Below are 16,473 nucleotides of genomic sequence, written 5' to 3' on the forward strand. Positions count from 1 at the left end.
CAAACAGTCAAAATAGTTTCACCCTATAAATTTGAGGGTGCTCCAGAACTAAGTAACATAGCAACCGTTAATTCCTTAAGAGTTCTGTTCTTACGTTCAGCTACTCCATTCATTTCAGATGAATAAAGAGTTGTCATCTCATGGATTATACCATATGATTGCAAGAAAAGATCAAAATCAGCAGAACCATATTCAATATCTCTATAATTTCGAATTACTTTAATGTTCATGTCATGCTGATTTTGAACCTCAAGTATATAAGCTTTAAAAGCATCAAACGCGTCACTTTTATTCTTCAGCAAATAAACATATGCAAACTTCGAGCAATCATCAATAAAAGTAATAAAATATCTTTTACCACCTCTAGTCAGAACTCCTTCAAGCTCACAGATATCAGTATGTACCAAGTCTAGCAGGCTTGTACTTCTCTCAACTAATTTGTGAGGCTTCTTTGTGATTTTCGCCTTAATGCAAGATTCACAGTGTGCAAAATCATCATCCAAGTTAGGAATTAAACCAAGTATGCTTATGTTCTTAACAAACTTCCTATTAATATGACATAATCTACCATGCCAAATATTAACAGAACAAGAGATCATGTAAGCAGAAGTAGAAGTTTTATTCATATCAGCAACATTCAACTTAACATCTCTTACCAATAAAAACTCCAGACTTAGTGATCACATACTGATCACTACATATGACTTGCTGAAATCCAGCCTTGTTCAAAATAAAACCAGAAACCAAATTCTTCCTAATATCAGGAGTATGAAGCACATCCTTTAACAACAATTTCTTTCCAAAAGTGAACTACAGCTCAACATCACCAGTACCCAGAACCTTGGTCATATGATTATCACCAAGTAGGACTTCCTGATTTGTAGTTGTGGTATAACTCTTGAACCAGTTCCTATTATAGCAAATGTGCCTAGAATCACCAATATCAGCCCACCACCCCTCACAGACATTAACAGAATTGACCTCAGTTATCATAGCACCAAAAGGTTCCTCAGTAACATTAGCCTCACTGACTTTACGACTCTTACAGTTCCTAGCATAATGCCCTTTCTTCTTGCAAGTATAACAGACAATTTCTGACATGTCAACGGGTGGTTTTTGATTCATATGCACCTAATTCTGGTTTTGATTTTGTGGAGCTTTCTTGTTAACATGTTTGTTCTTCATGGCCTTCTTATTAGGTTTCAAACTAGATTTAGTCTTACTAGTTTGTTGGTTTACCACATTAACCTTAGCCTTCACAGATGACATGGCAACTTCCTCATTAAGGTTTTGTTTTCGTGATTCCTCTTCTATATGGAGTCTCATAATAAGACTCTCGATCAAAAACTCTTTAGACTTATGCCTCAGTATGTTCCTGAAATCCTTCCAAGAGGGAGGAAGCTTATCAATGACGACAACAACCTGAAATTGCCCGTCAATTTTCATCCCTTCTGAAAGTATCTCATGAACAATAATTTATAGGTCATGGTATTGAGACACAACAGATTTGTCATCTACCATCTGAAACTTAAGATAACGACTTACAACGTATTTTTTGGAGCCAGCTTCCTCAGTATCATACTTCTTTTGTAGGGCTTCCCAAACATCAGAAGTAGACGGAAGTTCAGAATATAAGTTGTATAGATCATCAGCAAGCGAGTTCAGGATGTAATTCTTATACTTGAAATCCACAGCGATCCACTTATCAACAGTAACAGATAGAGCAGGTTCCAGCAAGACATCTTCATCAGGAATCGGTTCACTTAGAACATTTTCCACTTTCACTAAGGTCAGATAGAACATCATCTTCGCCTTCCACCGCTTGAAGTGCTCACCAACAAACTTGAATGGCCGATTATGGCTATTGTCGTTGTGGGACCTGGACTGGTTACCTTCTTCATGTTCCATTGTCTTACGTAGCAAATATAACATGAATACAAAATCAAACAATCTAAGTGCAATAAGAGAACCCTAATTTCCCCCCAGTTAGAATTAGTTGATCCATTTTTTGTGTTGTTCTCAAGAACACGAGAAAGTGCACTAAATGAAACTATCAAACTCTTTACAGATTGAAAATGGGAGCTCCAACGAGTAAACCCAACTCTCTGCAATGTCGTAATCTAATTCTCCCCCCTTCCTGTCTCCAGTTCACCACAATCAATCAATTTTTGAATTTCTTCAACTTGAACAACTAGTAACTCAGCTTGGCGCTTAGGAAAAGCCTTAAAATAATTGACAATTGTACCCAACTTCGAAAAAAACAACCAAATATCTGATATATCTTTAGCAGCTGCAACCAATGCTAATTGTAAATGATGAGTGAAACAATGCACATAATACGCACTAGAGCACTCTCTAAGAAATAAAGCTTACAATCCATTCCAAGCACCCCGCATGTTGCTAGCATCATTATACCCTTGACCCCTCATATCATCAACAAAGAGATTGTTTCGAACAAGAATATCACATATTTCATTCTTGAGGGTTTGTGAATAAGTGTCATCAACGCAGACAACATCTAAAAACCGTTCACGTACAAAACCATCATAGTCGACAAATCTTAATACAAGAGCATTTGTTTATTATTTGAAACATCTTGTGATTCATTAACAAGAATACAAAACTTAACATCTCTAACTTCCTCGCGAATCTTACCCCTCCCTCACATGATCACTAATAATATTTAAAAGCTTTTTTGAATATTCGGAGAAGTATATGTGGCTTTTTCGGAAGCATTATATTATCTAAAACATGATCAATATCAGGATCCAATTCAACTAAGAACTCAATAAATTCAAGAAAGTTTCTACAATTACTTGACTTGATTGATTCATTATGTCCTCTAAGTGCACAACCTTGTAATACAAGCCATCGGAGAGTCCGTAAAATAGTTTTCAACATAAACATATTCTTCACTACCTCCTGTTTGTATTGAGCATTTAAAAGATTACCAATGTGCCGAGATGAATTCACTAGATCCTCACAAGCGATTCTGGCCGGACATATGAGCGGAACAAGGGCCTCCAACATATTGCAAAAATGCACATTTAACTCCACAATAAACTCTCTTCCAACTTCAAAATCCATTAACAACAAAATTAGAACGACGAGAACTAAAGATATAGCAAGGAAAACAGAAAACACTATCTTTTTCTTCAAAATATTCTAGCCGAGGAAAATCGTCAAACCAATGACTATGAAAATACCGGTTTTGTTTTCCATCAATGGTGGGCAGATATTCGTCGAGTCTAGAATGAAGTGGCCCCAATGTGACATAAGCTCGTCGGATCTCGTCACGCTGATTAATAGGATATTCACTTATTTGACGGTGTAACCCCGGGTCACGTACCAAAGAACTAGTAACACCGGTTTGAATAGATTCAAATCCTTTGAGAGTTGGGACAAACTTGTTCAATAGGTTCAATCCCTTTAGAGTTGGGATGAACTTGTTCAATGGGTTCAACTCTTTGGAACCTTCAACGGCCTTGATCATCCTTTTCAATAGTACTAGCAACATTGGATGTGTCGGCTGTTTCTTTTGGTTTTAAAAAAGAATCTATCTTTTGCACCCCCTTCGACATTGAATGACTGAAGAAAACATAAAACCTTACATATTACTCATTAAAGAAAACATGGTTTCAATCTACCCATGGGAGAGGCAGAAATGGTTTTGCAATTCATGAAATATCTTATTCACCCAATTCTAATTCAAACAACCATAACAAGATTATACTATAATCAGACCAACTCATACAACTGAAATCTATCAAAAACAATAACTAAACCAATGTAACAAATTAAATGAACAACAAATCTAATTACCTACCAATCTCGACAGCAAAATCACCACAAATAGTTCTAGGAACAGACTCTGAATAGAAGAATCAAGAGACGAAGAGAGAGAGAGACTGAGAGAGGGGGGGTTTCGTAGTCGGAGGGAGAAAGAATTGCCTTCGGGGTTTTTTTTTTCTTTGGGCTAATGGGCTAATATGCATACTACTTTTTTTTTTTAACGAAATGACCCGGGCTGAAGCCTGGTGCAGCCCTCTTCTGAGTCCGCCCCTGACACCAACACTAATGACTTGACTATACCAATAATTCTAGAGGTAGAAAAGTAGCACAGCAAGTAGGTACTTGCCTTTCTCCTTTGATGCTAGAATCCAACGCAACTTGTACATATCAGCACTAGTTTTCCTCCTAAGCGGCTCAAGCTATTCTCCTTTATTTCTTTATTTTTGATAATACGTCCTAAACGTGTATTTATAGAAGAGCACTACTTCGGTGCGCGAGATGTATGGTGCGCAGGAAGTGAGGGCCGTGGATCACTACTTCTTGATACAATACACACGCACCCCCCTTGTGATGAGTGGCCGAGATGTGAAGGCATAGCCTACATCTCGCGCACAGTAGATTTAGCCTTTATAGAATATCACTAAAGAAGGACTCTCACGTCTCAACTAATTTGAGTTCAACTAGTCTACCGAGTTTAGGCCTACTACGTATAAGCCCAACAATTTAAACTACTACTACAAGCCCAAAACTAAAATAACACTTAAGCTAATAAATTTTTGTTTTAGTAAATAAATTAATTAATTGAAATAATTTAACGGGATATTACAGAGAAACACCGTGCCTGGGGAATTATTAGTACAAGGGCCAGGTTGTGTGCAACATTATTCAACTAATTAAGATGAGGTTGCACAACCGGCAGTCTGCAGATCATAGCTGATACTATATCCTGGAAATACAAATGCATCACCAGTGATCGATGACCCAAACTTGGAAGCAAACTTGACTACGTTTAGAAATGTAAAAAAACAGGACGCGGAGAATTTGTTAAATAGATGAGAGCAGATCAATTCTGAAAAAACTAAGCTTTGACGGATTGTTTAAATTTTAAATTGCTATGAAGGTTTGTAGCTCAAACAAGTCTTTGAAGTCTTTACCAAATAAAAGTCTTAGATAGAATTATACATTTCAATATGGTCAACGTTGAGATGATCTGTATGACTAATATTACTCTTGAATTAGTCTGCTTCTTCACCCATAAATGTGAAGCATATATAAATACCAACAGGCTTCATTCAGTGACAATGCACAGACATAATAATTAAAGAGATATCAAGAAAAATGGCTAGGAACTACTCTTCTGAGCTTCAAGGTGTGATGGAAATTGTAAAGGAAGTCTTTAAACTTCCTCGCAGGAATAAAAAGATCTTCCTCTTCATCATTCTTTCCAGCATGATCCTTCACTCCCTCCTACTCATAGCCACCATTACCTCCTTCAAGTACCTCTCCAATGATTTGTTAACGAAAGTACTCCCCTTCTTTAGCATGGATCCTAAAAGCAGCGAATACCTCAAACTACTATTCAAAATCAAAGAAGACGTCATTCTTCTTATCTTAGTAGAAATGGTTGTCTTGCTCCTCATGATAGTGGTCTCATTGTTTTCTATTGTGGCTACGATTTATGTATCATCCATGTCTTACTTAGGGAAGAACAAGACACTCAAGGACCTATGTTTCAGAATAAAAAAAATATGGACTAGGCCAGTGATCACTTGGCTCTATATTTCCCTATGTATTGCAGGCTTCTTTCTATTGATTCTACCACTATGTTTTGTTTTGATACTTGGAAGGGGATCGATGATTGTAGTTGCGGTTGGAATCCTTCTATTTCTCCTCTTTATTTTCCTTAATCTCTACCTATCTTTAGTTTCGATATTGAGTCTTGTGATTTCAGTATTGGAAGATTGTTATGGACTGCAAGCACTTGGAAAAGCTGAAAAACTTGTTAAAGGAAGAAAGGTTGTTGGGCTTGTTCTGTCCTTTGTTGTAATGATACTTTATAGTCCCGGTATTCTTTTCTCTATGATAAACAAGAATCAACAAACGGTAACAACTCAGATCTTGATTGCGTATGGTATCACAGTGAATTTCAACATTTTGGTGAAGATACTGAGTATGATGGCGTACACAGTGTTCTACTTTGAGCTTAAAGAAATCCATGGGGAACAGATAGTGGTCGAGGAGGACATGGAGTACAGTAAGATGTCTAGTATTCCTCTTGTGGATTCGGATCTTCCATGAGTAGCATTTTTTATGAAAGCTTGATCTTAACTTGTTGCATCTTCTCCTATACCTATATAGATTATTGTCTATTATAAGTTGTGAAATTGTGATTGTCTGGGCGCTAAACCCATTTTTCCTCCTTGTCAGTTGATTTTTCGTTTTCTCTATGTTGGTTGAAGCCTGAAGAATCAATCAATGGGAAGACATTGGAATATTCAAATTGCTCAAAATGTTCGTTATATTCGGAAATTGACTTTAGATGCGTCTTTGAGTGCTCAAAGTAAATTGACATACTGAATGTTATATTCGCAGTTGTTATTCAACTAATAGAAAGGACTAAGTAGTTTAGATGAAGACTTTCAATTCGGTGAGAAACACAACCTTCATAGTTCTTCAACACAAGAACACACTTAATTTTTCAAACAAACTTAATGTTGAATTCTTAATCTAAAGAAACTAAACTATATATGTAGTGGGCTTGAAAACAGAGAGAGTGAAAGAAAATTGAACTCCCCATATGCATATAACTAAAATAAATGCATTTGTCTGTCAAAGAATCAAATGCATATAACTAAATTACTATATGAATGAAAGTAAATAACTCCATAGTAATACTACAATGCTCAGAAGACATCTAAGGCCTATAATACTAAAACATTTAATATAGCCCCTCTTCCTCTAAAATTATATGGTGAATCTTCTTCAATTGTCCCCAATATGTACTGTTGCTATCTTCCTTCACTGTACACCAGCCAAGCAACCAATTGATACAAGGGTTTCCGCATATGCAGAAACATTTATCCAATTAATAAAAGCTTCAACCGAATGGAATCATACGGATTGTCTTCGTACAGATAATGAATATCCTACCCCCCTTTTTGCACTTGGGTTGATGACAAAACAAGTGATTGTTGTACTTGGGAAAGAGTTGAGTGTAGTAATACGACTGGTAAGTGACCCAACTCTCTCTTAAATTTGCGTACCGATACAACAATGATGTTGACGATCATTTTCTAGATGTATCCTTGTATACTCCTTTTGAAGAGCTGCAACATCTAGACTTATCAGACAATAACGTTAATTGGACAATTGAAGGTAAATACTGAGATACCAATTTTTGCACTTAACAAACGAAGTAGTTTTTGGACCTTCCAACCATTTCCAACTAATTAATTTTTATTTCCCTATGCTCTACTTGTAGATCTTGAGAGATTATCCAAATTGAAAAAGCTGGAGGTCTTGGATTTAAGATTTAACCGATTCGTCAACATGAGCAATACTGCACCTTCAATTCCAACAAAAGTGATCTTTTCCAACAATAGTGACAAGAGCACTGTTCCGTTTCTGGGTGAATTCAAATCTCTCAAGACTCTTATTCTTAGCTATAATAATGTAGCAGGGTCATTATCGGACTTTGCCAAAGGTATGTGATCGTACACTTTATTCATTCCCTATTGATTTGTTGTCACATGAATAAGCTTTCTGAATCGGGGATGCATCTATAATTGATTATTTTTGCTGCAGTGTTAACAAATTTGAGCAACTTGGAATTCCTAGATTTACCTTGGTGTTAAATATATGGCTTGATGAAACTTACCTTGCCGGGACAACATTTTCAACTATCTTGGATGAGATCCGACCTTTAGGAGCTGAAGATAACTGTTAATTATACCGATGATGAGTTAGGAATATTAAAATATGGCCAAATCCAGCAAGGGGACGTCATCAACAATCGAAAGACTAACCTGTGAAGCAATATCTGCACGAATCTCGTCAAGCACCTACAGACAAAACATGCAAATCCACATAAAGATAACAGTTGTATTCTATTAAATGTAAATGTATGATATTGAAAAGACTGATGACTTGGGTATTTGCTAACCTGGTTGGTGAGCTCTTCTGTTTCCTCCTCCGCCTCATCTTTGTCCAAAGTTTCATCAATTGATTCTGATAGCATCTCAATCTGCAAAAAAGAATCATAAATAAAGAGCAATGCAATGACTTCTTAACAAAACCTGATAACAAGGCAACATTTTTGTAGTATCCTCAGAAATCCCAAACTCCTATAAGATTTTTGGATGGCTTGACACCAATAAATCCTACAGTGGTACTATGGAACGGCTTTCTGGATCAGAAAATTATGCCCAAATCTTCATGACAGAGACGCACTAAATGGCAAGTGGCTCAGCAAAGCTATGGCGAGATATAAACAACTCAATAAAAGCTTTTATCTTTTGAACATTGTCAGTGATTTGCCAAGTACTGACTCGTTTTGGAACATTTTATAATATGTAAAACGTATGTTTCATATACGGAATACTTGGACAACCACATGATACATGACTTAGAAGCATTTAAATGGTGCATGACAGGAAAGGAGGATCTTACAGTCATGTCCATTTGTGACGACTCCTGAAATTCTTTAATGACTTTTGCTTGCTTCGCAGGTGCCATTTGCTGAAACAAGCCAAGACATAAAATTGATCAATAAGCAACATAAAGACAAACTCAAACAATTGAGAAACTGAGATATGTAGTTCAATTGAGATTTCAATCTCAAATACCACTGCCACTACCACCAAGAACACATACTTTATTCATGGCTACCATGGTTTTTGTAGCACCTTTCATTCCAGTAGAAATTGCAGTACTAGCATACATTGCCTGCCACAAACACCATCATTTAGAGACGTAGAAACCAGCAGAGTTTCATATAGTTTTAAGTCAGTAACAAGGTCTGGACCTGAGTGTGAGTTGCTACACCTCTAATCTGTGCACGGCTCCCTTGCAAATTAGTAATCTGCTGACGTAGTCTAACAAGTTGACGAGCCAATATTCTAGTGGCAGCCTGCATTATTCATAGGGTTAATTCGTAGGACATTCAGTCACCAACTCACCATACAGAACCTAGGGTCCCAAATCAGGTCTCGCATCACAATAAAATTAACACATGCCCAGACTGATCCCGACTTGAACTGATTTAAAACCCCGCAAATTGCATCTTTCTGAAGAGCATATATAGGGTTACGAACGTGTAGGCTATTATACCGTATTCAATCCGAAACATAGGATGAGATTTACAGTAGGTTACTCAACAATCAACCAAAAATTGACTCCAAATTGAGGCAGGTTGGACTAAGTCTCAATTTGATACTAGTATCTGAAACTAACTACAAGTCACATTACTCGCATTCACGTGTGATTCTTCTAAATCTATACTTTTAGAAACATTTTGCAATCAACCAATTACAACATACAATTGATTATAAAGCTAACTGCTATTAGTATAAGAGCAAGAGGACTTACCTCATTTCCAGTTTTTGCAGCCTTCTTAATCTCAGTAACCAATTTCTTCTCCTGTCATTGTTTTTCCCATAGCAAAACTCAAGTCATTTTTCCAATGCAATTTCATCATTAATAAAAACACACTAAAAGCTCTAATTGTAAAGATGCAATCTCTCTTTCAATACCTATGAAAACAACAATTAAACAATCAAAATAATAAAAAAGAAACAACTTTTTGTCTTAATCTATTAAAATGTACCTCTAGTTGCAACTGACATTTCTCTTTTGCTACTCCTTAACGCCTCTGCAAGTAAAATAGAAAAATAAAACTCATATTAGTTCACAGTCAAATATTCAAACGAGTGTGGGTTCATTAACTAATACCTTTTGGTGAAGTTTTCTTCTTGAAAATGTTCAAGATTGTTTTCTGTGCCATTGAGTTTCTAGATTTGTTTCCAGAAGAAGCGAAGTGTTAAAAAAGGACAACACTGTTTGTGTACTTGAGTGTTAAAAAACAGCTCTCCTCTCAAACTGCACTTTTTCGTCAATATAGCCGTTGCAGGTTCATTTTTTAATGTTTAAAAAAGTTAGGAGTTGTTCATAAACAACCCTATTTTTTATTGGTGCCACCCCATGTAGGGAAATCTCGAAATTTCGTCCTTTACCGGATAATTCAGTACCTTTCTTTTCGCTGAAATATCACAAATACGATGACGTGGTAGTTGCAATTCGCTGTAATTCCTTCGAAGGGACTGTTAATTTAACAAGTTGGGTATTTCTACTCAACATAATACTGTTAATTTAACGGGTCAAAGATTACAAAAGTGATAGCTTTGGTCCATCGAAAAAAATGTTACATTTTACGTTGTAAAGCTTCAGAATAAATACGACAAAAATCCTCTTTTGCATTCATGATTCAAGAACATTAATTTTGTATAGTTAAAACAAAATAATCGGTACAAAGGAAATTTACAACAAAAGGCTCGATTTGCATCCATGATTCACGAATATTAATCTCCCGAGAAGGTTCGAAGGGAGGAAACCCACTACCATCTGTTGAGCATGTCCTTCCATCTTAAACTAAAAAATTGGAGTAACGAACCATTGCATGTCTTCATGGACAATTTGATTCAGAAAAGGAAAGGATGACCTCTAAGGGCCATGTATAGGCCGATATTACAGCAAACAGCACATTGTTGTTGTCTTAGTTTATGTTACTGAGAAATTTCAAACATAAATAGGAGACATCAAATGGAGCTTTGATATGAAGTTGAAGTGAACTTTGTGTGATTTATAGGTGTTAGCAGATACATGACACTGAAACAGGTTTAGTTTTGGCTATTGGTCAGCCACACAGAAGATGAGAAGAAGACAGAATTTTCAGTCCTAAAGATGGAGAACTTTTTTAAGCATTGAACAATTTAATATCATTACCTCTTAGCGCCCCTACTAAAGATGTTCTTATTCAAGAACAAAAATGAAAGAAGAAGAAGAGGATTAACCTCAAAACATAAAACTGAAATTTATTTCTCTTAAAAGATTCTTGTTATACATACATCTATATATACTCTAATTCTACAATCTAACTAACTATTGCTGACTAGGATGGGATGTGTCAGAAAACAGTTACAACAGAATAACAGAAAGCTGAGCTAGATGTCTTCAGTCCTTTGACTTTGTCTTCAGTCCTTTGACTCTGTATGATGCTTATTACCCTCCCTCAAGCTGAAGGGAGATGCTCGAAGTAAGCTTGGAAATTAACTGAAGAAATCGTGAAGTAGATAATCCCTTTGTGAAGACATCAACAGTTTGACCAGCTGTACAGATATACTTAATGTCCAGAAGCTTGTTGATAACTAGTTCTCTGACATAGTGGTAGTCTACCTCTATGTGTTTGGTTCTTGCATGGAAGATGGGATTGCTTGATAAAGAAATGGCACTAATGTTGTCACACCAAAGCACAAGTGGATGACTAAGTGGTACTTGAAGATCCTTCAGCAAAATGCATAACCAATAAATCTCGGCAGCTGTATATGCAAGACTTCTGTATTCGAATTCTGTACTTGATCTTGAAACCGTGGATTGTTTCTTTGCACACCATGAAATTAGATTAGAACCAAAGTAAATGCAAAACCAGTTCTGAGACCTTCTATCGGTTGGATTTCACCTTAATCTGCATCGAGAATATCTTTGTAATTTGACCTGAACCTTTTTGAAAGTAGATACCTTTATCAATAGTACCTTTAAGATACCTTAACAATCTCTTTACAGCAGCATAATGATTAGTAGCTGGTTGCTGCATATATTGGCAAATTTGATTCACTGAAAACGAGATATCTGGTCTGGTCCACGTGAGATACTGAAGTCCTCCAACAAGTGATCTATACTCAGTTGGATCTGGAAGAGGATCACCACTATAAGGATCAAGCTTAATAGATGTTGAGCAGGGTGTTGAACATGGTTTTGCTCCAGTCATTTTTGCTTTCTCCAGAAGATCATATATATATTTAGTTTGTGACAGAAATAGTTCTTTTGAATCTCTCTTGACCTCCATTCCCAAAAAATAATAAACTGAGCCAAGATCCTTCATAACAAATGTATGACTAAGTTTATGAATTAAGGAAGAATAATAAACATATGAGGTCCCTGTAATCAATATATCATCTACATATACCAGAATATATGTTGTAGTATGATATTGTACTCTGATAAACAATGAAGGATCGCCTTTGATGTAACAAAACCATGAGAAACAAGTGCTTTAACCAATTCTTCATACCAAGCACGAGGTGCTTGTTTGAGCCCATATAAGGACATGTGAAGCTTACAGACATGTGTTGGCTTTCTGCATCCACAAAACCTTAGGGTTGTTGCATATAAACCTCCTCTTTCAAATGTCCATGGAGAAAAGCATTAGTAACATCGAGTTGCCTAATATCCCAATCATGTTGAACAGCTAATGATAAAATCATCCTTATAGTAGCTGGTTTTGCAACAAGACTAAAGGTTTCAGTGAAATCGACACCTTTTTCCTGACTAAACCCTCTAGCAACCAATCTTGCCTTATGTTTATCTATACTCCCATATGGTTTCTACTTTAACTTAAAAACCCACTTTGAATCCACTAAATTCTTACTAGGATCATAAGGAACTAGACTCCATGTATTAGTCTTCAACAAGGCATTAAATTTTGTTGCCATTGCTTGTCTCCACTGAGAATCTTTTACAGCTTGTTTGAATGTAGTAGGTGTAGGTGGAAGTTTTTGAACTGTAGTGGATAGGGCTAATGGTAAGGGATGTTTAGTGGCCATGTAAGATTTAGGTTTGAATATGCCACCTTTTGATCTTGTTTGCATGACATGATTATTGGAAGAAACACTGGGTGAAGACTTAGGAGAATGAGATAAGGATGAATTGATCATAGAATTGACTGATGTAGAAGTAGTTGAAGATTGAGTTTGATGATAATTAAAGGATTTTTGGAAAAATTGAAAAGAGTAGGGAATAGTGTTGTCAAGCATGGTGTCAAAATTCTTGAAAATATTAGAAAACTCTGTTTCATTAAAGACAACATGTCGTGAAACAAAAACTTTACCAGTCAAAGGATCTAAACATCTGTAACCTTTATGTTCAAGACTATAACCTAAGAAAACACAATGCTTACTCCTCATTTCAAACTTATTATGAGCATAAGGTCTGAGTCAAGGAAAACAGCTACAACCAAAGGATTTAAGACTAGAATAATTAGGGAGAAGTTGAAAAAGGTTATGTAAAGGGGAAGTGTTTTTAAGAGGAGTGGGAAGCCTGTTAATGAGATAAATTGATGTTTGAACAATTTCAAGCTAGAACTGCATAGGTATATTAGATTGAGCAAAAAGGGTTCTAGTCATTTCTAAAATATGTCGGTGTTTTCTCTCTACCACTCCATTTTATTTTGGAGTGTATGCACAAGAAAATTGATGTTTAACACCACATTGTGTTAAATAGGATTGAAAATCATGACTAATGAACTCACCACCACAATCAGTTCTGACACACTTCAATTTTAAATTCAATTGATTTTCAATATACACTTTAAAAGAGACAAAAAGCTTATAGAAATCTGATTTAAGCACAAGAGCAATGATCCAACAAAATCGTGAATAGTCATCAACAATAGTTGCAAAGTATTTACAACCACTCACTGAACATATAGGAGAAGGCCCCCACAAATCAATATGTAAGATTTCCAGAGAAACTGTTGTTTTACACATTGAAGAAAAAAAAAGATAACTTGTGACTTTTTCCTAACCGGATCATCATTACAAAAGAAGATGCATGAGATTGTTCTACAATCAGCTTAGTTTGTCTTAGAGCTTGATGTAGAACTTGAGGTGAAGGATGCCCTAGCCTTTGATGCCAGGTAGAATAAGAAGCTTTATGATTGAGAAGTGTTGAAGGAGCTGAAGAAGAAGTTGAAATGAAGGTGAATGGATATAGACCATTTTCAGTTTTACCTCTGAAAAGGATCCTCTGTGAGATATTGTCCTTGACAACAAAACCATTAGAATAAAAGGTAAGTGAGCAATTGTTATCTATAACAAACTTATGAACTGATAAATGATTGTGTGTGATTTGTGGAACATGCAAAATATCATGCATTTTGAAGCAAGATTTTGAATTTCTAGGGTAAACAAATGAAGAGCCTGTGTTTTGAATAAGCAAACCTTGACCACTTCCAACTAACACCTTATCATTTCCCTGGTAAGAAGATGGTGCAGAGATATTTGAAATATCAGATGTAATATGATGAGATGCGCCAGTATCAGCATACCAAGTAGGTGTAGATCCTGAAGAATATGCATGAGAAGCATAATTTGTTGTTGGTGCATGATAAGCATAATTTGGTGTTGGTGCATGATAAGCATAATTTGCTGTTGGTGCGTGAGGAAAATCTGGAGCAAAATGATTCTGAGCCAATCATTGACTTGCATATGAGAAGTCATCATAATTGACAGAGCTTGAGCTTGGTCCACCATAAGAAGAAAACCTCATATTCCCATCATTCTCATTATAAGCAGAATAAGAACTTGAAGTAACAGTAGTAGGATCATTGTAAGAAAAATTATATCCAGAAGAGTCTGCATTACTATCAGTAATGTTAGCCATCATAGCTAGCTTGGCTGGAGGAATTCTTCAGGCATAAGAATGACTCATTCGGTGATGACAATCAATTGCAAGATGACCTGTCTTCCCACATACTTGACAAATAGGTCTGTTACCTTGATTAGAAAATTGACCCCTTGAGCTATTATTTCCACCTCTGTAATTTGGACTATGGCCTCTGTAATTTGAACTGTGAGCTCTGAAATTGCCACCATTGAATTGAGAATTTCCACCATTCTTAAAATTTCCTCTAAAATTTCCACCTTTGTTATTATGCCAATTGCCTGTATAAGCACCCCTATGATTTCCATTATGGTTATAATATCCTCCATGATTATTCTGATTCTGATAATTGCTTACTGTTGAAAAGGCATGTGAACTTCCATCATGTATATGCCCAATTTGATCTCCCATTGACAATTCCTCACTAAGTAACAAGGCATGTAACTCATCTGAAGTAACTAGATCCTTTCTAGTTCTGATGGAGGTAGCAAATGGTTTATAATCACTTGTAAGACCAGTAAGAATCTAATACACTAAATCTTGCTCTTGTACAGGAACTCCAGCAGCAGCAAGTTGATCAGCTATCTTCTTTATGTTATGAAGATACTGTGTAATAGTTAAATTGCCCTTCTTTTGAGCTTGTAGCTTAGCTTTTAGCTGCATAACATGTGTTGTTGAGATAGTAGAGAATATAGTCTCTAATATTTTCCATAGTTCATGAGCAGTCGACACTCCCACTACATATGGTAGTAATTCACTTGACAATGTAGCATTTAGCCAAATCAATAGAGTTTGATCCCTTCTCACCCAATCACAATATAAAGGATTAACCTGATTACTTTCATTGCCCATATCATCTCTCAAGTATTCTTCAGGACACTTTTCTTTACCAGTTACCAAATTTGAAAGATAAAAATTTCTCAATATTGGTCTAAAACATGATTTCCATTGTAAATAATTTTCTCTATCAAGTTTCACAGTAACAAGATTAGAAATATTTTGAAAAGATAAATTTTGAAACGAACTCACTAAAGATGATGCATCTTGAGTAGCCGCCATTAAACCAATAATTGGAGAAAATCCAGTGTGAAAACGCTGAGCCGCCATTGAAGCACTAGAAACTTGTGAATTTGGTGGAATCACTGGTGGAATTCGATCATTTACACCATTTGCACCACCATTTAGGTTGGTTTCTTGATTCATGGTTGAGTTTGAAATTGATAGTTGATGATGATTTTGAGCTGAAACTTGATTATTTCTTGTCATTTGAAGAAATTTTTTGGATCTATTTGATACCGTAAAGTAATTGAATGCTCCGATACTATAAAGATGTTCTTATTCAAGAACATAAATGAAAGAAGAAGAAGAGGATTAACCTCAAAACATAAAACTGAAATTTATTTATCTTAAAAGATTCTTGTTATACATACATCTATATATACTCTAATTCTACAATCTAACTAACTATTGTTGACTAAGATGAGATGTGTCAGAAAACGGTTACAACAGAATAACAGAAAGCTGAGCTAGATGTCTTCAGTCCTTTGACTTTGTCTTCAGTCCTTTGACTCTGTATGATGCTTATTACCTACCAGTTCTTGATCCTTTTCATCTTCTGCCAACTTATTCTTGGAGCAAGTTTTTCCAACTTGACACCATTTGGGGGACAAGACTAGAGCAAAATTGTCACTTTGTTCTGAAATAGGATGATTTTGAAGGACCATCCTTACCTGTTGGAAGTGCAAAGCTTTCCTTTGCTGCCCTATCGAAGGACTTCTTGTTAAGACTTCTGGGTGATATCTATGAAGAACATGAAGAATGAAGATGAAATTATGAACTTATACGAAACAGAAAAATGCCACGTTTGGTGATTTAAATGATACTCACAACGAAATAATTTTTTTTGTTAATAGTTGTAAATTTTGTCATGAGATAATACACTATGAGCAATTTCCCGACATTGCATTT

At 35.9% G+C, this 16,473-nt stretch overlaps 2 protein-coding genes across 11 annotated transcripts in view; one reads left to right on the plus strand and one right to left on the minus strand.

Moving 5' to 3' along the window:
- The window catches only part of LOC147519134 (vacuolar protein sorting-associated protein 2 homolog 2-like), a 51,484-nt gene extending 41,619 nt beyond the window's left edge, over positions 1-9,865 (minus strand). For 2 of the 10 annotated variants that reach the window (XR_015212011.1, XM_086590824.1), the window contains exons 1-8: positions 9,742-9,864; positions 9,617-9,661; positions 9,508-9,542; positions 9,379-9,429; positions 8,816-8,920; positions 8,665-8,736; positions 8,461-8,529; positions 7,955-8,035 (exon numbers count right to left, since the gene is read on the minus strand). Coding sequence is in view for 6 of the 10 variants with exons in the window: in XM_086590824.1 (XP_086446950.1) it covers positions 7,955-8,035; positions 8,461-8,529; positions 8,665-8,736; positions 8,816-8,920; positions 9,379-9,429; positions 9,508-9,542; positions 9,617-9,661; positions 9,742-9,793 (510 nt within the window). In the remaining 4 variants the exon portion in view is untranslated. Of the gene's footprint in view, positions 1-7,596; positions 7,854-7,954; positions 8,036-8,460; positions 8,530-8,664; positions 8,737-8,815; positions 8,921-9,378; positions 9,430-9,507; positions 9,543-9,616; positions 9,662-9,741 lie in introns of those variants that run through there. The other 8 variants (XM_086590826.1, XM_086590827.1, XM_086590821.1 and 5 more) reach the window with 8 other exon arrangements.
- Positions 5,077-6,286, plus strand: LOC147519139 (uncharacterized). The gene has a single exon (XM_086590817.1). The coding sequence runs from the start codon at positions 5,131-5,133 to the stop codon at positions 6,088-6,090; it is 960 nt and encodes a 319-aa protein (XP_086446943.1). The 5' UTR covers positions 5,077-5,130; the 3' UTR covers positions 6,091-6,286.
- Positions 9,866-16,473: the final 6,608 nt, after the last annotated feature.

This window comes from Coptis chinensis, chromosome 2 (assembly GCF_015680905.1).
Source record: "Coptis chinensis isolate HL-2020 chromosome 2, ASM1568090v1, whole genome shotgun sequence".
NCBI classification, from domain to species: Eukaryota; Viridiplantae; Streptophyta; class Magnoliopsida; order Ranunculales; family Ranunculaceae; genus Coptis; species Coptis chinensis.